Genomic DNA, 25575 nt, shown 5'->3' on the forward strand with positions numbered 1-25575 from the left:
CCACTGCCTCCTAGAGCTACTGGCTCGCCTGCATCCCTGTGGCCATGGTTGACCAGGTATGGGGGACAGATGGGATTCTCTGGGTATCTAGGGTGGGCCTTTTCCACTGTGAGATCTTGGGTGACTTACTTCATCTCCCTGGGCCTCGGTGTACTCACATGAGAAATCACAAATTAGATTGTCTTCTAAATTCTCTGAGGAGATGGTTTCTTCTTCTGGAGAGTAAAGGGGCCTAGAGCGGGAGTAGTTATGTCAGGCCAGGTGGTTTGTAGAGGCCACACAGATCGTGTCTTCTCCAAAACTCTCCCCACGGTGGCTCTGCCTTGTCTCGTAGGTGTGTCTGACCACCCACAGATTGTAGTACTGCCTCCCTCCAGGAAGCGGTTCGTAACTCGGTGCTTTTCCCACTAGGCTTCATGCAATGTTTGTGTCCAACAGTTGGAGCCAGGAGCTCTGCCATGCAGATTAAGTGATGGTATTTTTATCTCTTGTTCCCTGTGCCCCCGAGTCAGGCTTTTCTCCCACACATTTTGAGCAAATCTTTCTTGTGTGTTTTCCTTGTGTGTTTTTAGCCCACACAACAAGTTATCAGGAAGCAAGCAGATACCCATGTGTACTAAGAAGGGCATTTTTAAAACTGGTTTCCATACCCATCAAGTGCAGAAGTGTTACCCGGTAAGCAAGGGCCCTGCCTTCTCCTCCACGTCTCAGAGGCAACCTCCTTGGTAACACACTGGTAGGTGCCCCTGCCAGTCGCCTTCATGTCTTTTTCAGTCATTTAAATTGATAAACAAATTTGTTTCCTTCCTTTTTTTTGTTTGCTAAAATGCAATCGTGCAATATATATCATTCTGCAGGTTTTTAGTCTTAATCTTGTCTCTGTTAGTTCATAAAAATCCATGGTATTCTTCTCTAACAATAAAATGGTAAGAGATACGATTTCTTCAAGATATCTTGTGAATGACTGTGTTTGTGGGGTACCCACCTGCTCACGTAGGTGCACACAATGACATAAGGCATCTTGGTAGTACAGGTGGCTCAGCACCTGAACTAGACTGAGAGCCCGAGGCCAGAGGAGGCAGCACGGCACCTGGTGTGGGAGGCCCTTGGTGGATATTTGCTGGGTGAGGGAATGAACGGAAGTCACTGTGGGTCTCTTTCAATATCTATTTGTCGGTCAGTTTTTTTTTTGAGGGGGGAAGCATTTCAAATCTATGAAGTCTGGCAATTTCCTTTGCTAAGCTGTCAGTGCTGAATTGCCACAGCATTGGTGCAGTCAGTACCTGAAGATGAATTGCTCCAGGGCTGCTCCCTGAGGCCCCTGGGGATGGATGGTCTTTGTGTGGTGGGATTTGTCCCTTCAGCTTCTTTGAGGCCCCTGCTGACCTTAACTCTTCATGGCTGCATGACTGGGACCCTGATTTTTCCCTTAGGCAAACCTATGCACAAATTATACATGTGTGAAGCCATATGTGTGTATATAATCTTCTTTTTCAATTTGCCTTCCTGGGGGCCGTTCTGTAGGGTTATCTAAATATCATTTCAGCTTTTGTCTTTAGGTTGGATAGTGTTTGTGGTCATAAAGTTTCCAGGAAATAATCCCTTTTCTGCTGGATAAAGAGAGAGGGAATAGACATGGCTGTGGTCCTAAGGCAGTAGCCATACTTCCAGGTTTCTGGTGTGGCTGAGGTGACTCCGTTCTTGTTTCTTTCTGTCCCAATCTGAGTCAGATCTCAGCCTTCTGCAGCTCAGAGCTGTGTGGCTCTTCTGACATGCCTGACTTTTGATTCCATTTCTCTTCCCACATCTGTGAATGTTGGAGACAGAGAGCTTGGACGATGCCTTCATGTTTACCCAACCATCAGTCCTTCATGTGGAGAGAGTGCTGCTGTCCAGTAGACCTTTCTGCAGTGATAGAAATGTCCTATACTGCCCCATCCAATGTGGCAGCTGCTAGCCACAAGGGATCAACTGAGGAGCTGAAATTTACATTCTCTTTATTGTAATGAACTTTAGTGAATTTAATTTAAATAGACATCTGGCTCTTGCTGCATTGGGCAGTGCATGTCTAGAGCCTGCACTGGGCAGGGCCCTGTTCTGAGAGCAGGATGCTGAAGACACTCCCTGGTCCCTGGAGCTCACAGACTGGGGTGAAGCACAAATTGAGAGCTGGGCACCAGGTGCCCTTGCAGAAGACAGCCTGGGGTTTGTGGAGCCAGTGGGCAAACTTGCTAGGTGGTCAGGGAAAGACCAGTGCCTGGAAAGGCTTCCCTGAGAGCCGAAGGGGAAGAGCACACCAGATGGAGGTAACAGAATCTGCAAAGACCCCGAGTATGAGAAAGCTGGAGCTGTGCTTGTAGGAAGACTGTGAAAAGGAGTCTAGGAGGGACTGGTGAGGAGACTCGGTAGGTTCTGGAACTCTTCATGGGTGGAGTGCAGGGGTGGGGATCTATCTGGGGGATAATTGAAGTCTGTGTGAGAGAGATTGAGGGAGGAAGAGTGAATATAAGAATTGTCTTCAGCAACATAAAACTCCTATGAGTGAGTGGGCTGGATTCATCATGGGGACAGGATGAGAGTGTGGGAATGAGGAGCCACTGCATGGAGTCAGGGCTGGGAGCCTGGGAATAAGACGTGAGCTGAGGGTGCGCTCAAAGGCAGGGCCCCTCCCCTGGACATCTAGAGTCACACACTGTGACTGTTTCCAGCCACCCCCCCATTGCACAGGTTAAGTCTGCAGCTGGGGAAATGATTTCACAGCCTCCTGGCTTGGAGCCAATTTTTTTTTTTTTTTAGCAGTTTCCCTGTTGGAAGTTGTTAAAGAAAGTGGCCAGTGCTGGCCGGACTCAGGTCTAGCAGGGAGAGGCGGGTGCTGCGGAGCCTGGGATTCCAGGCCGAAGCCACGCGCCACAGCATCCCCTGAATGAGCACTTGCTGCCAGTGGTTTTTGAACTGAAGGTGCAGGCGGGTCTGGTAAGGGTTGTTTTTTTGTTTTGTTTTGTTTTGTAACCCTCACTGGGAAAGTTTCTCTTTCTCCTCTCCTCTGTCCTTGCATTCCCATGTTTAAAATGTCTTTTCTTGGGGATGGGGAAGAAAGCTACCTGACTGCTACCACCATCTTGGTTTCCCATCGGCTGGGAGTGGCCGTAGCTATGTGGGGGCCGCAGGGATGCAGGCTATATGAGGTGAGATGATATATAAGGTCTAAACCAGGATACTGAACTGGTGTTTGGTTCCTGGGATACAGCTTTAATCGGCATGAACTTGATGGCCTTGCCCGCTAGCCTGTCCTTCTCACCCCTCTTCCCAATGGCCTCACACTCTCCCTTTGAGAGCTAGAGGCCTGGCTGTAATCTTATTGCTTTGCTCTTTGGCAACCAAGAGCCTCCCCAGGAGCAGCACGCACCCTTACCTGGCCTCGTGGGGGAATCTGCGCCAATGCGTCAGCCCCAGCAGCCCAGGGCTGCCTTGGTATTGAGGAATCGAGATCACAGCCTGGATCTCAGTACCAGCTGGGCCACAGAGCTCCCCACATAGGATAGGGTGTGGTGGACTAGCATGCCTGTGACCCCCAACCAGCCAGGAGAAGAGCTGAAGTTAGGGACATGGAAGGAAAGGGGCAAACTAGAAGGCCAGTATTTTATGTACAAGTATATAATCCTATCTGATCCATATACCTAGAACAGGGGGAGGGGGCAATCCTATGATCCCCATATTATAGCTGAAAAAATTGAGGCTCAGAGAAATTGAGTGACTGGTAAGCATTACACAGCAACCTGATAGCAGGGTCAAGATTCATACTCAGGTCCTGTGACTCCAAAGCCAAGCTTGCTTCCCCCACACGTTTTTGTCATCAGATATCTTATCCAGAATAGCCCAGCATGCCGCTCTTGTATGTAATTGTGGAATCGAATTGACTGCCTTCTTTTCTTTCTTCCTTTCCCCCTTCCCTCTTACCCTTTCCCCCTACTTTCCTTTACATCCATTCATTATGCATTTATTGATCACTTACCTTGTGCTGGGGTATCCAGATTAATTATCACAGGGGCTTAATTGATGAATAAAACACAGTCTGCCCTGGGGGCCTACAGCTGGTGGGATGCACATGCCTGCAAATAATCTTGATGCAAAGCCTCCTGAGGGCCCTAGGGGAGGAAGGGATGAAATGTGGTGAGATGCAGAGCTGAGGCCCCACTTCTGCATTCTCTCCTTTCACTTGGTTATTCACTCTTTCAGGGAGTGTGCACTTAGTGCCTAGGTACTGTTCTGTGCACTGAACACTAGTTCCTGTCCTTATGGAACAGCATACATCACTATTTCCAGTTGATGAAGTAATTGATTTTTCTGATCTTGAGCCAAAGTATCCTCTATTCAGCTTTCAGGGTGGGGGTGCCCAGCTTTCTAGAAATCTGAAAAATCGTAAGCATGCATGCTCTGCTTCACCCTGTACCACTGGCATTTTTGAACAGTGAACTCATCTTCTTACTCCTTTGGATTTCTGGGCTGCCAAGCCTAGTAAAAACTGACTAGACTGGAAGCACCGTGCCTGACCTGACTGTTTCATTCACGGCACTGTCCTCAGTGCCTGGCATATAGTAGGTGTTCTTAGTGAATGATTGGATTCAAATAAGATTATCCAAAGAGTTTTGGTCCCTTAGACCAAGGTGTTGCAGGAGCTCTCTCACCCGGGCCAGTGAAGGGTGCATTTCCAGAATCTCTGGGGAGGTGAAGACTGGGTGACTGCTGACAGCCTGCTGAGACCTACGTTCCTATGCTGCCTCTGATTTCTGTAGGTGACAGGCTGGAATGGAGCGAGGGAGTGTGCCTATACCCTGCAGTGAGGGGGCTTTGGTGTAGTATCTGCCTGAGTCTCCTCTGGGGGCCACCTGGCTCCTGGGCTGTTGTCTTGTGCTTGCTCTAGGACAGATCAGATGATCCAGATAGCTTTGGAAAATGCTGATGTGAACACTGCATGTTTTAATTATTATAAAGCAAGAGTCTCTTTTCTCATTACCCTTCTTTTTAAAAAATGTCTTGTAAATTTCAGTGGTTTCTACTCCCAGCTATGTGCCTTTGGGCAGGCAGCAGGACTGGAAAGCAAGATTGCTTTAGAGTGTGATCTTGAGAGGCAGACAAGATCCTGACTTTGCCACTTGCCAGCAGTGTGGCCTTGGACAAGTACTTTACTCTCTCTGACCCCGTCTACTCGTGTCAGTTGCTCTGACTTGAAACTTAGGAGTAATTTCTGATTCCTTCTGCTTCCTCAATCCTTATATTCAATCAACTAGCAAATCCCACTGACACCATTTCCAAATATATGTCCCAGATCCACCTATATCTTTTTTGTTGCCTCCCTAGTCCTAGCTACAGCTCAGACTTGTGTAGCACCCCTGCGTCATTCTCTATATCTTCTTGCCTGCCCTCCCCCACTTCATTTTGTTCCTCATGAGCCAAGAGTGATTTTTCTTAAAGCCCAAATCCTATAATCTCACTCGCCTGAGTTAAATCCTTTGTCAGTGTCTTACTTGCACCCACGTAAAAAATGAGCCCCACACTGTTACCTTTGGGGCCCTGAAGTTGCCAGCGTCTTCCTCCTTCCACAGGTCTCCTGCCTCGCCTCTCTCTGCCCCTGCCATTGGATCATGTCAGGCTGTTTCCTGTCTAAGCACGGGGCCTTTGTATGTTCTGTTTCCTCTGCTTGGAACTTTCTATATCCTCATGGCTAGCACCTTCTCATCCTCTGACAGGGGCTTAGACGTCAGCCCTTTAGAGAGGCCACCCTGTCTAAACTTAGATGCCCCCCATACCCACCACTTTATCTGAGCATGCTGTTTCCTTTTTAGTACTTATTCACAAAAGGCAATTATATATTTTAGTTATTTTTGAACTTGTTTTTTATTTTGTGGTCCTTATTAGAATGTAAGTTCCCTAAGGAAAAAGACCATATATTTTGTTCACTGTTGTATCCCCATTGCTGAGTGAAGTGCCTGGCGCACAATTGGCATTGAGGAGCTATTTGCTGATTGGGTGGGTGGGTGGGTGGAGAGATGGAAGACGGCATGGTGCCAGGCTCATAGTAAGCACTTACTAAGTAAAAGCTCCTATATTCTCCCACTCTTGGTTAGAACTTTTCTGTAGCAAAGCCAGATACCAATTGGCTTAAAACAGAGACTTTTATCAGCTTAGGTAATACGAGTCCAGGAAAGTCTGGATGCAGGATTCAGATGCTGCTATTGGGGTGCACCTCTAGGACAGGCCTGCTGCATGTGGAAGGCATGAAGGGCCCAAGCAGCTAAGCCGCACTTCGTCCCACCATAGCAGTGCTTGCAAATGAAGAGCTGCTTCCCCTAGAGCTGTAGCTGAGAAATCCTAGGGAGGTTTCTGATTTTTGGCTTGGCTTTGGACACATGCTCATACTGTGACCAATCACTGGGCTATGAAGGTGGAGAACTCCAGTTGGCTCAAAGGGCTTAGCCTTGGTGGAGGGGCCTGAAAGGTCAAGGCCCACCTGTACTCAGAAATGTGTCCCTGGACGAAGACAGCCCGCTAATGGAGGAGGCATGTAAAAACTCTCACTCTCTTAGGCAGCAATAACAGTTGCTGCTGCAGCTACTATGGAACCTCTGCCCTCACCTCCACGGGGGAGGGGGTCACCCAGAGGTCTCAGGAGTGACCATTGCCTCTGTTTCCCATCAGTGAGCAGAACTCCTGTGTCTGTGTATGGAGAATGCGGGTGGGGGGAGGGCCTCTGGCTCAGGGATGGTCTGTCAAAAGCTTTGTAGCTCCCTAGGAGGGGTCAGCAGAGATCCTGTTTCTAGAATACAGTAGGTGAGCCCATCCCCCACTTCCTATTTTTAATAACATTTTTCATTTTCCTCACTATGAAGCAATAAATGTTTATTTTAGAAAATATAGAAAAGCAAAGAAAATAAAAGTTGCCTGTAATTCTACTCAGAGCCTGTATTAGTCAGGGTTCTCCAGAGAGACAGTCAGTAGGGTATGTTATAATTATATGAGAGGGATTTATTAGGGGAATTAGCTCACATGACTATGAAGAAAAGTCCCATGATAGGCTGTGTATAAACTGAATGCCAGTAGCATGGCTCAGTCCAAGCCCAAAGGCCTCAAAACCAGGGAAGCTGATGGTGTCCTTTGGTGTAAGTTCTGGAACCCAAAAGCTGAAGAGTCTCGAGCTCTGATGTCCATGGATGGGAGAGAAGAGTGTATCCCAGCTCCAGCAGATCCAGAGAGAGCTTCACCTCTTTCCTCTGTCTTTTATTCTCTCTGGACCCCAGGGGATTGGATGGTTCCCACCCACATTGAAGGTGGGTCTTTCCCACCCAGTCCACTCAGACTCTCGTACTAATCTCTGCTGGAAACACCCTCATGGACACACCTGAAAAGATTGCTTTACCAGGTTTCTCAGCATTCCTTCATCTAACCACGCTAACACCTAGAATTAACCTTCTCAGAGCCAATCATTGGTTCTTGGCTTTTTAGGTTTTTTTCCTTAAAATCTGGTAATTTACAAAATGTGAAAGGTATAAAAATTATAGAAAATGATAGCTACTGTTTATTGACAGTTTATACCATAATCTTACTACTCAGAGGAAGCTTTGTAAACATTTTGGTGCATTTCCTTCCAGTCAGCCTTCTTTGTTTGTTGGGCTTTATTTTCTTTCTTTCTTTCTTTTTAAATGTAGTTTGTTCATTAATTTATGCTGTAATTATTTAGTGAGCACTCCTGATGGGCCTGGGACTGAGCTGTGAGCTTTATTTACTATGGAGTGTCGCATTCAATCTTCCCAGAAACTTTAGGAGGTAATGCTTTTATCCTCAGTATACAATACAGATAGAGAAACTAGGTGACACTTTTACTTAACTGAGGTCGCCTGGCTGGTAAGTGGTGGAGCCAGGATTCATATTTGAGAAGTCTAGGCCCAAAGCTGGGCTGCAAACTACACACACTCTCTCTCTTTAAATTCTCATGGATGGGACCATGTTGTATATTCCCTGTGTAACGCCTGAGCATCTTTTCTTTTTTACTTTTATTATTTTTATTTATTTATTTTGTTATTATTATTTATTATTACTTTAAAGTAATATTTTCTAAATCTAAGTGCAATTGTTCATTGTAGGAAAATTTAAAAATACAGAAAAACTCTAAAAAGAAAATTAAACCCCACATAACCCCACCAGCCACTGATAGCCAGTGCTTATAACTTTTTTACATTTATTTTTTCATTTAAATATACTAAAGTTCCCTGTTTGTGGGTTGCACTTCCAGGAGTTTTGACTGCTGAGCATCCTTTTAAACGGCTGTCTCATGTGCTATCCAGGGCATCTGCTGCAGCTCACAGGGCTTTTCCTGTGGGTGTTCAATTCACCTAGTCCCAAATGTGTGAGAAGCTGCAAGGGGATTGGAGGGCATTTGGAGTTCATGTGGCGGTGGGGGGTTTCCAGATGATTCATTGGAAGGAGGGAGGTGACAGTGTTTCTTGTTGACTCAGGTCCTACTTTTTGGAGGGAGGCGGTGAGGCAGGGCAAACCTCTCTGCCTGTGGCCTGGTATCCCAGGTATCCTGGGCACCCGGGTCCCCAGCCCCCTGCTGTGAGGCCCTCCAGAGCCTGTGAGTCTCACGCCCAGCACCTGCTCTTGGAGGTATGTGTTGACTCTCCAGCTCCCAGGCATGAACTATTTTTGGCTGCAGTGACTGTTCACTGCACTCATGAAAACAGAAACCCCTCTGCCTGCCTCGTCCTTCCCTGGGATACTGCACCAGGGGCCAGGGCTGCCGGGACCCTGGACTCTGGCCCCTTCACCATGCATTGCCTGTGGAGCTGGGTGATGGCCAAAGCTTCGAGGGGCACGGGGACCCCACCACCCATGATGCTGAGAGAGGCCCAAGGCCTGAGCTGGCCTGGGCTGGAGGGTTACAAGGTATGCGCCTGGGTCTGGATTCAGGGGGCCTTTCCATGAGTCCCCAGAATGTGTACAGTTAGCTGGGTTCCATGTCCTTGCTTTGCTAACTGTCTATAGAACATGTCTGCAGAAATCCTTGCATGTTAGGACAGAAGGCAACTTCCATTTCATTATTCTGTTCCCTGTCTTTCTTATGATAAAGTGGCTGGGGAACAGTCAGAATCTTCCTGAAATAGATCCTCCCCATCCTTCTAGTGAGTGGTTTTTTTTGTCTTTCCATGCTTTTAGTTTGAGTAGGAGACACACTTGTTTTGAGCATGCTGCTTTTACAGGGAGCTTAGGAACCTGGCACTGTATGGGCTGACCCAACCCTGCCTCTCCATGCTTCTGGTTGACCAGGCCAGGAGGCTAAACTCACAGTACAGACCATGAATGCTAATGTTGGAGTTACACAGACCAGCGTCCAAATTCAGGCCCTATTATTTACTTGCTGCATCTTAAGGTGAGTGACATAATCTCTCTGAACTTCAGTTTCCTTAGCTACCATGCACTGGTACCCAGGCCACTTAACAAGTGGTGGTGATACCAATAGTTGTTAGCCTTTATGATTAGACTGGTTGTGAAAAGAGGAAGTATGTCGAGAAGCTGAGTAAGAATCGATGTGCCCCAGCTTGGTGTGGGGCTTAGGGCTTGTCTCAAAACCTGGGCGTTAGGGTGTGGCTGGTGATGTGGGGTCTGCTTCTTCCTGTCAAAAAGAAGAAAAGTATGCACTATCACCAAAGTGAGGGTGGTCAGGAGTGGAAAAGAATGTGGAGTTGAGAATTTCTATCCACCTGCTATCTTCTAAGCCACCAAGACATTGAGATGTGCCAGGCTCCGGGTGAGGCCTGGCACCCAGGAACCCATTGCTTCTGGACTGCGCAGGTCTCTGGGCCCACGAGGCAGGCACATGGCTTGGCAATCCTCAGACGGAGGTGATTCTCATGACAGACCTCAGGGGAATCTCCTCCTTGGCTCTGTTCTTGGCCTTGCGTAGAAAACCTGGAAGGAATGAAACCTTTACATCTTGGGGAGGGAATGCCTGCCGTGAGCTATCCTGGGACATGGTATATTCTGGTGTTGGTTACTGGTGGGGGAGTCTGGAAACCTGAGCCTTGGTCATGGCACTATTGTTTTGGGTGACCCATTTAGGTCCCCTCCACCCTCTGGGCCTTGGTTAATTTCCACCTCTGTGAAATAAGTGTTGGACTAGATTGTTTCTTTTTTTTTTTTTTTTGTCTTTTTTGGTGACCGGTAAGGGGATCGCAACCCTTGGTGTGGTGTCGCCCGCACCGCGCTCAGCCAGTGAGTGCACCGGCCATTCCTATATAGGATCCGAACCCGCGGTGGGAGCACCGCTGCACTCCCAAGCGCTGCACTCTCCCGAGTGCGCCACGGGGCCGGCCCGGACTAGATTGTTTCTAAGGTCCCTTCGAAGTCTGACTTTGACCTTGGCCCAGAAAGGGTTTCTTTCCAACCTCTTGCCCTCAGAACCTTGTAGCTATGGTGATAGCCTCCCCAGCTTGGGCCACCTGCTCATGTGCCCTATTGAGATCCCACAGCTGTGAGGCCTGTTGCTGCTTAGGGCAGGAGTTGTTTTCAGGGTTTCTGGAAAACTACACAGAGGGGCTGCCTACCTCCAGGATCTCCTGACAGATCTCACCCTCCTGGTTGGATACCGTGAGGCAGCTCTGGAACAATACAGCCCTTGTCCCCAAGTGGAGGAGCCTGGTTCTCAGGTCTCCAGCTAGGGCTCACTTCGTAGCCTGGCTCATCCCCCACCTGGGCAGACAGACAAACCACCCCAAAGGACAAGCCTCATGTGCTGAACACTGGGACGCATCCCTCTGGTGGAAGGGCTCTGTGATTTGGCTCCTGGCCCCGCAGGTGACCCACAAGATTCCAAGGCTGGGGCCAGGCCTGGGCGCTGCAGCCTGTTTGCCAGTCTGGGTGCTCTCTGGTGCAGTGGGCCTCACTGGCGGAATTCAGAGCTCTCACCCTGTGGATTTGGAGGCAGAAGTGAGAGAGGGTGGAGAACTGTCTGACAGTTCTCTTTTTAATGGTATGTCTGGTCAGGGGAGAATTGGAAGGGGCAGATAAGCAATAAAGATGGCTGGAGACAAGGCCACACCCGAGAGTCGCTGTTTATTTCTGTCAGCCTTAACCCTCAGGAGAGCTGGGTTTCCCCATGGGGAGATACAACCAGTTTGCAGGGGACAGTCCCAGTTTAGGCCTGTTGTCACAGCTCCTCCTCTCCTTAAAGGAGAAGTGTCCTTGTCAGGATGCTGTGTCATATGCTCACCCTCTATCTGTAGCCTCTTGTCTCCACCCAGCTGTCACCCTGTGCGACCCTCCTCACGCCTGCTGCAGATTGGGGCAGCTGCTGCCCTGGAGCAGGGCAGGGGGTGGGGAAGGTCTTGAGTGCGGGGTACCCAGCTCTGGCCCCTCCATGTGGCCCTGTTTTGTGCAGGGAGGGACTTCCCCATTTGCTGGTTGCCCAGAAGCCTAGTGTCACCCAATGATTAAGGTAGCTCTTTGGCTGCTAACAAACCCTCCTAGGGTCCCATCCTGACACTAGTCTTCCCTTTGAATGTTCTTTTATTTTTAATTTTATTTTTTAATTTTTTTTTTCATTTTATTTTGTCGATATACAATGTGGTTGGTTATTGTGGCCATTTACCGAACCCTCTCTCCCTCCTCCCTCTCCCCCCTCCCACCCAACAATGTCCTTTCTGTTTGCTTGTCGTATCAACTTCAAGGAATTGTAGTTGTTATGTCTTCTCCCCCCCCCCCCGTTTTTTTTTTGTGTGTGTGTGTGTGTGTGTGTGTGTGTGTGTGTGTGTGTGTGTGTGTGTGTGAATTTATATATTAATTTTTAGTTCCCACCAATAAGTGAGAACATGTGGTATTTCTCTTTCTGTGCCTGACTTGTTTCACTTAATATAATTCTCTCAAGGTCCATCCATGTTGTTGCAAATGGCAGTATTTCATTCTTTTTTATAGCTGAGTAGTATTCCATTGTGTAGATGTACCACATTTTCTGTATCCACTCATCCGATGATGGACATTTGGGCTGTTTCCAACTCTTGGCTTGAATGTTCTTTTAAAATTATTTTTTATTTTAGAGTATTTAGTTTGGAATTTTACTGTGGGGTCTCGTGGATAATAGTGTTTATTTTAAAAAAATTTTTTAAATTTCACAATCAGCAAACATCTTGGGTGTGGGGAAACCCACCCCATGGAAGCCTACCCATCTTTCTCTCCATTTTGGGGGTAGTGTGCACTGGGGGCAAGCACCAGCCCCACAGCTGGGATACATGTGTGCGTTTCTCTAATGCTGGACACATTTGGCCATTTTCAAATGGCAGCCAGGAGGAGTGGTTTTAGAAAAGCGTGTTGATGAAGGGTGACAAAATGCATGCTGCTTAGATGGCATATGTGGGCCTGTCCAGAAGCCGTTCCTCAGCATTCCCTGCTGGGAGGTAGAGAAGACACGTCAGTGCAGGGGAGATGGGAAAGGAGGAGCAGTGAGTGAGGCCCAGGGCTGCCAGGCAGTGGAGCCCCACTTAGTTGGTCTGTGTTTGTTGAGTGTCAGAGTGACCCACTAGATTGGGTTTGGCCAAACTATGGCCCATGGGCTAAGTCCAGCCCACTGCTGGTTATTGTAGAGCCTTGCAAACTAAGAATGGTTTTTACATTTTAAGAATGGCAGGAGGGAAAAAGCAACGAAAGGTAATTTGTGACATGAAAATTCTGTGAAATTCAAGTTTCAGTCCATAGGTTTTATGGAACACAGCCACACCCATTTGTTTACATGTTGTCTACAGCTGTTTTGGTGCTGCAGTGGCAGAGTCAAATAGTCGTGACAGAGATCGTATGGCCTACAAAGCTGAAAATATTTACTATCAGGCCCTTTCAGAAAACGTTTTTGCTGGTTTCTATACTAGGTAGCTCAGGGTTTCTAGAAGGAAGAATGGGGCCTTTCCATGCTGAGAGAGAGGGAGTTGGGAAGCAGCCATCAGGCAGGCTTTCCAGGAGGGTGGTGGTGGCTATGGTGACAGCAGGTGCAGCCGGAAGCTGGAGATCTGGTCCCAGGTGGAGTTGAAAAACACCAGCGTCCTCCAAAGGGCAGGAGACTGATGCGGCAGCTCCAAGGGATCCCAGAAGGCAGGCTTAGGGGATTAAAAGAGAATGTGGAGAGGAGAGCTCCTTGGTGGAGCCTTCTGGAGCTGTTTTTAATCCCACTGTCAAGGCTCACCCTAACTGGGCGAGGGGTAGGGCAGGCTGGGGTTGAGAAAGCCAGATGCGACCTGTGATGCCAGTGGCCTCAGATAAATTCTGCCCTAGGAGAAAGAGCTCACTTCATAGAGCAAGGCAGTGGGTATCAGGGCAGGAAGGGCTGGCTGGCTGGCAACAGGTAGAGACGGTCATGGCCCAGACTCATCCATCATGCTGTGTGGCCTTCAAGTTACCACCTTCTCTGAGCCTTATCACCCATCTCAGATGTTATGAGGATTGCATATGCTGACCTGTAAAGTTCATCAATAAAGTGCCCAGTAACCAGGAGATGTGCCATAAATGCTCACCACCTGCTCTTTTTTGGCCCCCTCCCCATCTCCTCCTCTCCCTTGACCTGAATCCCTCCACTTCCATTTCTGAACCATCTTTCTGAGTCTTTCAATCCCTGACATACCAATGCAAAGGCCAGAGACAGCCAATCCCTGAAGATGCCAATTCTGGCTCCACACTCCGAGCCCATACCTGCCTGTAGGGAAGGAAGGAGGCATCAGTGTATGGGCATCTCCTGAGACGTCTGTGAGCATGGGCTAGGCTGGGGCTGAGCTGGAGGAATGTGGGCCTCATGGGAGGACAGGCAGGAAGACAAGCCTCAGGGCACAGCCCTACTCTGGCCAGATCCGCCTTCTGACCTGGGTGTTCTCAGACCGTTTCTGCCCTGGCTTACTTTGGCCAGATTTTAGACACTGAAGCCTGTCTGCCCTCATGGCCCCCACCCCCAGAAATTCTGTTTTGGTTGATCTGAGGTGGGGCTCAGGCATTGAGATTCTTTCTTAAAATATCCCAAGAAATTCCAGGGTGCAGCCAGGACTAAGAGCCACTGATCTGATCTGGCCAAAGCCTCTCATTTTATAAATGAGAAAACGGAAGCCCAGAGAGAGGCAGGGACTTGTCCAAGGTCAAGGGGGTTGCAAGGACCAAGTCTGGCTCTTTCCATCAGTTGGGAAGTGGCACAGGAGGGGCGTTTGTTCTCCCTGCTTCCCATGGGTGGGGCAGTGACAAGTCTAGGCCCAGAACTGGTAAAGAGGCAGACCCAGTATCCCCGAACTTTATGCTGATCTCCATGGAACCCCCCCAGGCTGCCTGACCCCAACCCCTCCTGCCTCAGCCCCTCCTTTACCTCCCAGAATATCTGACTGTTATTACCAAGTTTCACTCCTCCCTTTCCCTTGGCACCAGCGGTGGGGAGCAGGCAGACACAAACAACTGCCAGGTGCCCCTTTGCCAATTCTGGGCACACAGCTCCCAGCCTGGGCTACCATAGAAACCCACCGGTCTTGCTCTTCTCTCTCTCCTTCCCCAGCCACCTCTGATAGGGTCTGTATCACCATCCACAGGCTCTAGGAGTCCACCTTTGGCCTCTCTGGTGGGGTCAGTTCCCTGGCAAGTGTCTGTGGCTAAGGATCCCGGCCCTTTAGTTACTCCACAGCCAGGGAAGTTGGGAAATGCCTCTGCCCACCTGCACCAGGGATCCAGGCTTTACAGATGGACCTTGAATGCTGGCGGCGCTGATGGAAGCGGCAGCCCTTCCAGTACTGACTTATTGCATGCTCTTGGACCAGACAGCTAAACAGAAACACAAAGCATGGGTTTGCTTCTTGGTCCTCCCTCAACCTAGCTTTTACCCGAATTCTGGCTTGAACAGCAATGTGTTTGCAAATGTGACTCCACACAGGCAACGATGCCCCTCACATTTCCAAGGTTCATCTGACTGACCCACCCTGTGAATAGCTCTCAGTGTCAGTGGCACAGGTTTCTAAGAATAGACCTCAGGCAGCCCCGTGGCTGCTGGTAAGTCCCGGGATACCATTTGATACCCAACTGGCCTGAGTTGCCAACTTACCTAGCATGGCCTGCAACACCAGCTGCTACCAACTGCTGAGGGGAGGGGGCAGCCGTGTTTAACGAAACCCACCCCCACCTTCTGCCATGGAGAATGGAGACCAGCATTCTCCTGTTAATGACATGGCTTAATTGTCACAGGCTGGGAGGGACCTCAGAGCTCAACTGGCCCCGCTCTGTAATTATCAGAAAGAAGAACTCAGTGTCACCTACTACAAAACATAAATCATGGTTTGCAGGAAAGAGGCACAGGCGGGGAGCCCAGGTTCTCTGGCATGTTCTCTGTTCTCACTGCCCTGCCTGTGTGCTCCCGTGCTAACCCCGAGGCTTGTTGGAGCCAGGGCTTGGCATCTCCAGCGGTGGTCTGGGCATCCATATCTTCCCTTTTTGGTTTAGACAGCTGGGGTGGCTAATAATTCTCCTTGAAGCAGTATGGACTCCCAGTCTTCATCCTTTCTCCAGAACTCTAGGGTATGGGCAGAGAGAAGGACCCTTTGCCCTTGGCTTTGAGAGAACTTAGCATTTTCTGTATGCCTCCAGGCACATGGGATTCCCTCCTGGGGCAGTGGCTCTTAAATCTGAGAGGGTTTCAGAGCAGTAAGTTCACCTTCAGCAGGTGACAAAACTGATATCCTAACTTGCTTTTGGTTTAGAGATTATCCAGAAAAGTTATAAGTAAATTATTCTGGTTTTTAAATAACTTCCTAACTCAGACTTGGCGGAGCCTGTTGCTGTGGGTGGGCGAGTCACACCAGAGTGCGAGGTTTGGGGGTGCTACGTTGCTTTGGGGCATTGTGGAGTCATGATACAAGGAGATATCAGGGCCATGCCCAGGGTCAGGCACAGGCACTAGGCCTCCCTGGGAGACTTGTCTACCTGGAGTCCCAGGCGAGAGTTGAGTTGGGGTGCGTTTTCTTGGTAAACTATCTTCCCTGGTTCATGCCTGCCTGTACTTTCCTCTCCTGATTACATTAATGTTGGGTCCCAAAGCCAGTCATAGGAGTTGGAAGGCTGGGCGCTTTGTTGCCAGGGTGGGTGCCTCACTGAGAAGGCCTGTGCTGTGCACACGGGGAACTTGCTGCTGGGCCTACATCTCTCCTACAGAAATAAACCTTTAGAAGTTGCCAATCAGATCAACCTTCAGAAGGCGTCAAATTCTTCCTGTATGGTCTCTGTGCTCAGGCCTGGGGACTCTGTGTAACCCATGGACGTGATTTGTTTTGTCTGGCCAGATTTGAATTAATCACCACCATGTAAAAATTAGCCATTTAAAAAATAAAAATTCAGATTCCTTTAAAACTGGAGGGTCTTGTGTCCTTCCATAGCCTACCCTCGTCCCCCCTGCACTGAGTGAAGGCAGAGGGTGGGTTTCCCATTAACATCGCCACTGTTATTGTCGGTTTCTTGTCTGGTCAAAGAGGCAAGAAAAGTGTTTTTAGTACTTATATCACCATCAAAAGATAGATCAAAGAGGCCACGTCCCTGATGGTCTCATTTCTTCCCAAGGCCTGGGCCTGAAGCTTGTGTGTTCGAGACCTTTGTTCTACCAGGTAACCTGTTTGCAGCCTGGTGGGTAGCCCCATTGACCTCAGCTTCTAAGTAGACCAGGGTGGTCCCTGCCCCGATTCAATAATCCAGACCTGCAGGGAGGAGGGATTAGATAGTGGAAGGAACAGTCACTCAGAGGTAATGATAATAATCTTCAGTGCTGGATGGTGTGCTGAGCACTCTTAATTTTATTGATAGGAAATGCATAGTTTACACCCCAATTCGCATGTACTGAAAGGTTAAATTTCTTGTCCAAGGAGAGGCAGGGGCAACTTTAATTTAAGGAGGACACTGGATTGACTCTCTTGCCCGAGCACCCCCGCCTGCCCTCCTAGCTGGTCTTGCCAACCCTTTCGCGCTGGTTTGAATAGGAGCATTAAGAGGGGACAAGGGAGGGAGAGGAAAGGTGGCCCCTTCTGCTTTATTTGAGTGGAATAGACTGATCTTGATCCCCAAAGCCTCAGGGGAGTGAGACAATACCTTTTTTCTTTTTTCCCTTTTTTGTTTTCTAAGGGAATGGATTTGAACATACTCTTTCTCTTTTTAAGGTGTTATTTCACTCTCTTAAAGAACAAAGAACGTTCTATTTTATGGTATAATAGTTTTTCAGAAAGTAGGTAGAAATTAATTACTTCGAAAAAATAATTTCCTGCAAAAGGTGGCTGCTACATCCCAAGGCGTTGCCTGGTTAACAAGTGACAGCGTGGAAAAATTAAAGAAGCCTTGGAATCCTGCACATCTCGGCTTCAGTTCAGACCCAGCATTTTAAGCCGTATCGCATGAGGTCACTGAGCCTCAGTACAATGGACTTCACAGCATCTACTTGCTGAATTGTTTAGACTGGAGCATACAAAGCACTAGGCATATTGTACTGGCAAATAGTTTATAATAATAAATGTAGTTATTATGTTTGAGAAATTGAAATGGTGTGGGTGGGGAGGAGAATAAAAAGAAAGAAAAAAGCCCTTCCTGTTTGCATGATAGTTAGATTGGGGATTGGGTTTCCTAGGCCTGGCTCCCTCCTGGTGCCATCAGGCAGGTCTCACATCTTCAGGAAAACTGCTGAGTCATCACAGCCGGGAGTGGGGGTGGGGGGCGCGTGGAGGGGAGACCACTGAGGATACCCCATCCAGAGAAAGGTGGAGGGTTGCTTTGTACAGTTGCGTTGAGGTGAAGGGGCCCTTTTATTCCTGCGCTGAAGGTATTGGGTATTGCCAAGTTGTTTTTCATAGTAAAATGAGGGGCAAAGATGTCAAAACCACATTTTGACTAAGAAGAGCTGCCAAGGGAAAGGGAAATAAAGGAAGACTCGGTGATTGAACAAAAGCTTCTGCATGGGACCATTATCTCATCAGCCTCCCAGTCTGTGCTGTTCTTATCAACAGTTTCCTGTGACGCTTTAGTTTTATCATCTGGAAGGATTTCTGACAGCCAAGGGTTTTGGGCTAACCAGTGATGAGCTTTTTGGTACTTTTACGTGTCTATTTCTTATTTTGGGGTGAATCGTTCTGAGATTCTTGCCCACAGCCAGGGAGATTGAAGAATATACTGACAAGATATATAGGCATCTAGCTGCCCGCACTGTGGGAGGGCGGGGGCGGCCAGACCCACACCAGCGCCCTCAGGACTCCCAGCCAGTGTCTTCCGCTGGCTCAGCTTCTACACTGTAGTCTAAGATTTACGGTACTGTGAATTGATTGGCAGTGAAATTACTCTTTTAAAACAAAATTCGACACAACTTGCTGACAGTCATTGAAAATCAGCTTAGATCCTCAAGAACTACGAGCTTTATAGAAATTATTTGGTATGAGATGTCTGGCCTTCCCTGTTACAGAAAATCTGGAAAATATAGAAAGGAGTAAAGAAAAAAGTGAAACACTGACCTGGTCTCATGGTCTCTGAGCTTTTTCTATTCTGACTCATGTCTTATTGCATTGTAATTACTTGTTTTCATGTCACCCCCCCACTGTGCTGCAGGCCACTGGGGGCCAGGGGCAGGTCCCACTGTTCTCTGTGTCTGCTTGCAGGCATGATATCACAGGGTAGTCAGGTCCTGATGAGAGGAAAGGGCACAAGCTTTAACATCAGGCAGGCCCTGATTCAAATAGTCAGTCTTCATATCAGTTTTCTTTTGCTGCATAACAAATTTAGAGCTTAAAACATCACCCATTTTTAGCTCACGGTTCTGTAGGTGGAAGGACAGATGGAGGGACCCAGACGAGCTCTGGTAGCCTACCTGAAAGGACGAATCGACACCAGTTGACAATCCACCAGAGAGAGCTCGTTTATTAGGCGGCACACACACACATATATAGGGCTTTTAGGGAAGGCTGATTGGCTTAAAATACAATCCCTCTTGGGGTGAGCTGATTGGTGTGCGATTCGCGCTGGTGGGAAGGAGAGTACGGAAGAGAAGGGCAACCAGCGCCATGATGGGGTGTGGCCGAGAAGGACTTATGTGATCAGGGTGTGATCCCTTGGGGCATTTGGGTTCTTACATTCCTCGGTGTTGATCCCTTGGGGCATTTGGGTTCTTACACTACCTGCTTAGGGTCTCACAGGGCCAGCCCAAGTCAAGGTGCTTGCCAGGCTGGCCTCTTATCTGAAAGCTTTGGGGAATAATCTACTAGTTTCATTCAGGTTGTTGGCAGAATCCAGTTCCTTGTGGCTGTAGGTCTGAGGTCCCTGTTTCCTGCTGGCTGTTAGCTGGGGGACCAGTTTGTCCTCGAGGCCACCTCATTTCTTCTCCTGGGGTCCTCTCCATCTTCAAAGTTCACACAGAGTCCTTTTCATGTGCATCTCTGACTTCTACACTACACTACGAGAAAATTCTTTGCTTTTAAAGGGCTTGTGTAATTAATTAAGCCTACTTGGACAATTTCCCTTATGCCATATAATGTAACATAATCAAGAATAGGACCAGGGATCAAAGGTCATGGGGCCAACTAAAATTCTACCTGCCACTCTCTTCCCCTTACTACTTGAGTGACCTGGTACAGGTAACACAACCTCTCTGAACCTCTTTCTTCCACTCTTTCAAGTGGGCCTAATGAAAGGGTTTGATTGAGCAGTAAATAAGGTGAGATAGTAAATGCCCCTGCAGTGCTTGGCAAGGGTTGATTTTTTTTTTTTTAAACCTTCACTTGTTAAGAAAATTTTATTTGAAATCTGTCTTGTCTGATTCAGATACAACAAAATTGTAAAGGACCATCTTTCTCTGAAGTTTTGTCATTCTAAAAAGATGTCACAGTTCGTAATTTTTCTGTGCACAGGAATAAAAAAGAAACAAAGAGCAGATGCCTTCGTCAAAGCCTTTCTGTTTCTCCCTTCCTTCTTCCCAGCCCCCACCTCAAAGCTTTGGTGTCTCCACCTCAGCTGCTGTCTCTGGGGACACGAGCTCTCTGCTTGTGTCCTCAGACAAGTGGTGGCTTCTCGTCAGAGGCTGGCCCAGCCCGCAGCTGGCCCCTGCCACTCAGCGGGGTGGCCGGCCCGGCCAGGCGGAGGCTGCGGAGGGCTGGGGCCTGCCTGACGCTCACCCGGCTCTGCCTGTCCCTCTGTCTGTGCCCCTCAGGAGATCCCGCACGCGCTCACGCTGGATGCCCTGCTGGAGATGAACGAGGCTAAGGTGAAGGAGATGCTGCGGCGCTGTGGCGCCAGTGCTGAGGAGTGTGGCCGCCTACAGTGTGCCCTCACCTGCCTGCGGAAGGTGACAGGCCTGGGTAGGTAGGCCTGCCCCCCTCTCCCTGCACCCAGCCTCTGTGCCTGCCTTCTCGGACCAGGCCTGGCTGGATTCACTGGGAGTTGGGGCCTCTGTGGAGGTGGGCGATGAGGGTGAGCAGGCGTGGCCCAGGGTTTCTGGGGCAACTTGGAAAGGCCAAGGTGGACATTCAGAAAGTGTGTGAGAGGCCTGATCCAGGAGGGAGGCTCTCCCAAGGTCCTGGGGGTTCCGGATCCTGGTTGGTCTGGTCAGCCCCAACCTGGGGAAGCTTTAGCTATTGTTGGAAATGCCAGGCCAGTCTGCTGGGCCGGCCCTGAGTGATTTCCCCTCTGTGGAGGGCTCTGTTAACCCTCCACCAGCTTCCTGCATTCCAGTCCTAGTCCCCTCCCCGCCTTCTCCTGGCCCCATCTGCTGGCTGGGCTCTGTGCTCCGAAGGCACACGCTGATGTGGGCTTGGCCCGAGCCAAGCACGATTAGAGAAACTGTACGGCTTTTCAGCTGCGAGTGTGTGCGTGGCTGTCCCAGGCAGAGTGTATAATCCTGGCTTTACGACGAGGTCCTTGGGAATTATTCACGGGCTTTCTAAACCCTGTCTTGGAAATAGCTTCAAATGCCTGATTTAATGCTTCCACTACCACACAGATAAGGCATGAAAATGAGCCTAATGAATGGAATTAGGCCCACTTTTTAATTATCTGAGCCTCCTGTCTTATCTCTAGCTGCCTGAGGCTTAAGGAAGTCACTGAGGTTTATATTCTGCTTCATTTTTTTTTCTCAGAGAGGATTGGGCTCAATCTCTTCTCTGGCCCCCTTGTATCAGCTCCTCTGAACACAGAGCACAGTGCAGAGAGTTTCACTCAATTCAGAAAATCTTGACATGCCAGGCCTCCCAGCAAGTGCTGAAAATATACATGACAGAGGCGTGCTCAGCATTCTCTCACATTTTACAGAGGAGGAGACTGAGCCAAAAAGGGTAAGGGGCTTGGTCAAGGACACATAGCAGTCAGTGGCAGAGCCAGGATTTGAGCCTTGGGCTCCAGTGGCGATTGGGTAGTTTCCATGTGGAAGTGTAGAAGGACTCGCCACACAAGCTGGAGTCTCTGGGGTAACTCGTCAGCCCTGCCTCCCTTCTTATGCCTGGAGTTTAAGGAGTTGTGGAGGAGCCAGCTGTTGAGTGGTGGTGACCCATTTGTGTCATGAAGACTTCTGTCTGCCTGTCCCAGATGCCAGGATAGGGAGATAATTTATTAAGCACCTATTGTGTGCCAGGCACAGGACACACACATTGTGTCTATACCCTTTTAGGAGGAAGTGTTAAGCTTACTTTGCAGGTAAAGCATCTGAGCATTGTAGGCATTGGGTGAGGTGACTGGGGTCCCATACCTGGCACAGGGCAGAGCTGGGCACTGAACTCAGGTTTCTTCCTCAGAGGGTACCTTTTCCTCTGTGCTCAGGAAGCCCCTGGGAAAGGGACCTTTTCCATGTTCCTTCTCTCTCATTCAGTCTCAGCTTGTAGAGCCCCTGAATCCCCAAGAGAGCCCTGGCCACATCCCAGTCCAGAACACAGCATTTCATCTGCCCGGTAGTGACCGTGCCTCATGAGCACCTGCTGGGACTGGGTGGGTACCAGTGCTCCCCTGTATGTTGGGTCACACAGAGCATCTTCATTGCACCCCCACAGGGCTTGGTGAGAGCAATTTAGTAGCAGTAAAGACGAGCTACAAATGAGACTGCCTAGGCCCTGCACTCTGCTCGGCCACTTAGAGTTTGGGGGACATTGGCCCGTTATTTAACTTCACTGTGCCTCAGTTTCCTCATCTTTAAAATGGAGGTAACAACAGTACCTCTCTCACGGGGTTGCTGTGCAGAGGAAAGGAGTTAAGGTAAGGTGCTCAGACCAGAGCCTGGCACGTATTAGGTGCCCTTTTCAGAATTAGGCCTGTGCAATGATGGAAAGCATTGGCCTCATTTCTCTTGTGGCCTCTGGCCTTGGGAAAGGTGAGTGGAGGATGGTGTCTGTGCTGGTGAATAGAGGGTGACTGTTCCCGCTGATACTCACTGTCCATCTGCAGCAGACATCACTCGTCAATCCACGAACTCTTCTACTGAGTGACTCCAGTCACGCTCAAGCAGCCTCTGCCAGTTGCCTGGTGTTGGCATGCACATCAAGACCCGTTTGCCATCCCTGAGCTGGCCCAAAGTGGCAGTGACTAAATAGGCAATTTGTAGAATTTGGGGCTTATTTCCTTTGGTGGCAAACTTGCTCATAGATTCATGAAACTCATTATTTCATCTGCTCTACAGGAAACGTGTTCAGTGCCTCTGATAGGGAGTATGTAAGCTCAGGTATATAAGTCGTGGCTGTAGTTCAGAAGGAGCAAGCAGTATGGAACACAGAAGCTGATAACTCATTCTGTCCTGTTGATTCATGAGTAGAAAGTCACCCTGCAGCGAAGTCAGGGGAAGGGTATTTAAAGAGGGGATGGAATGTACAAAGAAACCTGATGAATTGTGAAGGCTGATCCCCTCTCCAGCATTTCTGGTCCCTGGCTGTGTAGGCTATGCTTGACCACCTCTGAGGACAGGGAGCTCATAACCTCCCAAAGCAGTTCCACTGTAGGTTATGCAAAATCAGTAGCATTGCGGGAGGAGGCACAGTGCTGTGGTCGTGATCGAGACTTTCAGTTCCCATCCCACCACTTTCTTAGCTGTATGTGGCCACTCTGAATCTCAGTGCCTTACCTGTGCACTGGGAAAAATAACAGGCATTGCTGGGATAGGAGGGATGGCAGGAGACAGGGTCTAATACAGCACATAGTAAAAGGATTTCAGTGGGAAAATTCATTTTGTCTTGAGTCAAAATCTGTCTTCCTGTACTTTCCTCTCATTGAAGGAGGGAGGTATCTTCTCCTTCCCAATGACAGCCTCTCGGGTCCCTTCTCCCTGCCCTCAACCCCTTGGTATTTCTCTAGATCTTACAGAGTTAAACCTAAAGTCCTTAGCAAGACATCCAAGGCCCTTCCTGAGCTGGCCGCAGCTGGACTGACCCCTCCAACTTCATCTCTTGACTCTCCCTGGCTTATCCTGACCTCTCAGGGCACACGGAACTCTTTGTAGTTACTGGAAGGTGCCGTGTGCTCTTACCTTTGCATGTGCTGTTCCCTCTGCCTGGTACATCTTCTCCACCTTCTTCCTTAATTGCTCAGCCCAGGTGCCACTTCCTCGGGAAAGCCTTCCTTGGCCGCGTCCCCAGCCCATGGCTGATTTAGGGTCCTCCTCCACTACAGAGTCCCCATGCATCTCTGAGTCCCAGCACACAGCCTCCTGTGTTGTGTATCTGTCACGCTCATTGGACTTCCAGGCACAGGATGTGTCCTTTTTATGCATGTACACTAGCATCCAGCATATGCCTGAATGAGTGGAAGACTGTGCCACGGAGTTCAAACCTGCAGAGCCTCAAGGTCTCAGGGACCTCAGGCAGAGGTCATGGTAGGGGCAGCCCAAAGGCACTCATAGGCTCCTCTGGAAAGGAAGTGGCTGTTGATCCCTTTCTACCTGGATCCTTTCCCACAAGCCCCAGGGCAGTGTGCTATTGTAAGGCCAAGGCAGCCCCTTTTTCTGACGTTTGAATTTTCTTAAAGTGGAGTTTTCTTTTTCTTCACACACTCCAGCTTCCCTTTTCTGGCTCTTAAAGATCAGCCACCTCTTTCCTCCCGGGGTCACCTATTTCTGGGGCAGGTTTCCCAGCCTGCTCCCTCGAGCCCTACACAAGCCATTCTTTCCCTCCCTGGGCCTCATTTCCTCTCCCTATAAAGCAGAGGTAGTAATATCTGCACTGGTGGCTTCAGGGCCAGCTAGATAACGTGGAAGGCCATGGGTGTGTGTGAGAGGCCTTTGTAAACTGGGTAAAGGCTGATAGTTGAAGCCTTCCATTAAGGAATGGTGTGACCTTGGACAAGGTGTTTAACCTCTCTGGACTCTTGCCATGTACCCGTCTAGCTCCAATCACCTGTGACTCTACTTCTTGTCCTGCAGGAGGGGAGCACAAAGAGGACTCGGGCTGGAATTCATTGGACACTCGGAGGGAAAGTAGCTCAGGGCCTTCCATGGACACAGTCTCAGCAGCCAGCCTGCCCTGGACCCCAGGGAGCGCCCAGCTGGGCAGACTGGGCAACAGTGCCCAGGGCCCACGCTCCGTCTCTGTGTCAGCCCTGCCCGCTTCAGACTCCCCAGCCCCCAGCCTCAGCGAGGGTCTCTCGGACGCCTGTATCCCCCTGCACACCAGCGGCCGGCTGCCCCCCCGGGCCCTGCACAGCTTCATCACCCCTCCTGCCACACCCCAGCTGCGGCGACACGCCAAGCTGAAGCCGCCGCGGACGCCCCCTCCTCCCAGCCGCAAGGTCTTTCAGCTGCTGCCCAGCTTCCCCACACTCACCCGGAGCAAGTCCCACGAGTCTCAGCTGGGAAACCGCATCGACGAGGTCTCCCCGATGAGGTGAGTGCCAACCAATGTAGAAGTGTGGGAAGTAAAAAGCAAAAGTTGCCTCATCTCTCAGTCCAGTCCCCAGACCAGTTTGGGCTGAGTCCTACTAGATTTCTTCCCGTATGTTGTATACGCACACATGAAATGACGCCACGTATCAGTCGGGACGGGCTGGGTTATGCTGCAGTAACAAACAACCTCCAAATCTCTGGGTCTTAAAACAACAAACATTTCTTTTTTGCTCATGCTACCTGTCCATTTTGGATCAGCCTCCTTCTGGGTCCCAGGCTGGCAGAACAGTCACTGTCTGAAACATTGCTGGCCACTGTGGCAGGGGGAAAAGTGAATTCTAGATGCTGTGCACTGGCAATTAAGTACTCTTTCTTGGAAGTTCCACCTACCATTTATGGCCCTACCCCAACAAGAGAACCAAGAACTACAGTTCTGTATGTGGCTAGAAGGGGAGAACTGGAATATTTGGCTCAAACCACTAATTACTGTCAAATACTGTGCACTCTGTCCTGTATCTTGTTTTTTCAGCTTACTTGATATCTCTGAGAATGTCATGTTAATACATCTTGAAATATCTTACTCTTTTATTTATTTTTCAATTTAAAATTTTTTTCTATGTATTTTGAGTAGGGGGTATAGTCTTGTGGTCCAGAGTACAGCAGCTTTGTGGCTCATGTCTGTTTGTCTCTGTGGGGGGACACTGTAAACAGTCTAC

The 25575-nt window shown here is 49.2% G+C and overlaps 1 protein-coding gene across 3 annotated transcripts in view; it reads left to right on the top strand.

Annotated features, from left to right (window-relative positions):
• Positions 1-25575, top strand: part of KSR1 (kinase suppressor of ras 1) — a 151194-nt gene that overhangs the window by 83970 nt on the left and 41649 nt on the right. For all 3 annotated transcript variants that reach the window (XM_063110170.1, XM_063110169.1, XM_063110171.1), the window contains exons 3-4: positions 20219-20366; positions 24401-24860. In XM_063110170.1, coding sequence (XP_062966240.1) covers positions 20219-20366; positions 24401-24860 — 608 coding nt within the window. The remainder of the gene's footprint in view (positions 1-20218; positions 20367-24400; positions 24861-25575) is intronic.

Source organism: Cynocephalus volans, chromosome 10 (assembly GCF_027409185.1).
Source record: "Cynocephalus volans isolate mCynVol1 chromosome 10, mCynVol1.pri, whole genome shotgun sequence".
Classification (NCBI taxonomy): Eukaryota; Metazoa; Chordata; class Mammalia; order Dermoptera; family Cynocephalidae; genus Cynocephalus; species Cynocephalus volans.